Genomic DNA, 1111 nt, shown 5'->3' with positions numbered 1-1111 from the left:
CTTCCAGTGCCTGATAGTGCACCAGAAAATATTACTTACCAAAATATTTCTTCTGGAGAGATCGAACTATCATTCCTTCCCCCAAGTAGTCCCAATGGAATCATACAAAAATATACAATTTATCTCAAGAGAAGTAATGGAAATGAGGAAAGAACTATAAATACAACCTCTTTAACCCAAAACATTAAAGGTAAAAGGACAAATTTAATGTTGGGTATGTACATTTATATTGATAGTGTGGCTACAAAATATTAGCTTAATATTATGTTATAAATGGTTTAAGTGCAATTATTTTCATAGATGGTATGACAATTCTGTCTTTTTGGCTAAATAAGCTAGACGATGATTGCAGGTCACATGAAAGAGTACTCCTAAGTCAGTCCTTTTCCACATTATCCTATATCATTTTGTCTTCATAATAGGAGCTACTATTGCCAAAGAACTGCATTTTTATTTAGCTTTTATTTTTGGAAGACTGTTGAGTTGAGAGCCATTTTATAGTTTATCTTTTGCATGCTATTAAATGATTTTTTAGATGTCAATTTACCTATTTTATTTCTATTTAGGACTAAAGAAATATACCCAATATCTGATCGAAGTATCTGCTAGTACACTCAAAGGTGAAGGAGTCCGGAGTGCACCCATCAGTGTACTGACTGAGGAAGATGGTAAACATAGTAGTGGATATTGACATACTTTGATTCCATAAGATTTCAAGATATATGTATATAGAATACAACGGTAATGTAAAAATTCCCCTAGCCTTGAGCATCACTTATGTTTCCTGCCAACATTATACAGTGATTTCATTGTCATGGTATAAAAAAAGCTAGCAGCATGATCTTTACATTCAATAAAATCAAGGATAAAAATGCTTTTCATGTTCTGAAGTTATCAATACTCTGTAAAAAAAAATCAGTAATATTTTTCTATGGGAATTTTTAAGGCTAAAATTTGGTTTGAATAGTTAGAACATTAACTGATATATGTTAGTCACAACTGTGTTTTTCAACTTTTACCTTCATAAGAACAGACATTTATATAAATTTAGAGTATATTCTGTTTATGTCAACACACACACACACACACACACACACACACACACACACAC

The 1111-nt window shown here is 31.6% G+C and overlaps 1 protein-coding gene across 1 annotated transcript in view; it reads left to right on the top strand.

Annotated features, from left to right (window-relative positions):
* The window catches only part of PTPRQ (protein tyrosine phosphatase, receptor type, Q), a 303100-nt gene that overhangs the window by 72423 nt on the left and 229566 nt on the right, over nucleotides 1–1111 (top strand). The window contains exons 15-16 of the mRNA XM_012656309.1: nucleotides 8–190; nucleotides 567–668. Coding sequence (XP_012511763.1) covers nucleotides 8–190; nucleotides 567–668 — 285 coding nt within the window. The remainder of the gene's footprint in view (nucleotides 1–7; nucleotides 191–566; nucleotides 669–1111) is intronic.

The sequence above is a fragment of the Propithecus coquereli genome, unplaced genomic scaffold (genome assembly GCF_000956105.1).
Source record: "Propithecus coquereli isolate 6110/MARCELLA unplaced genomic scaffold, Pcoq_1.0 Scaffold50, whole genome shotgun sequence".
Classification (NCBI taxonomy): domain Eukaryota; kingdom Metazoa; phylum Chordata; class Mammalia; order Primates; family Indriidae; genus Propithecus; species Propithecus coquereli.
The sequence above is the reverse complement of the archived record's forward strand: the minus strand, read 5'-3'. Positions and strand labels throughout refer to the sequence as shown.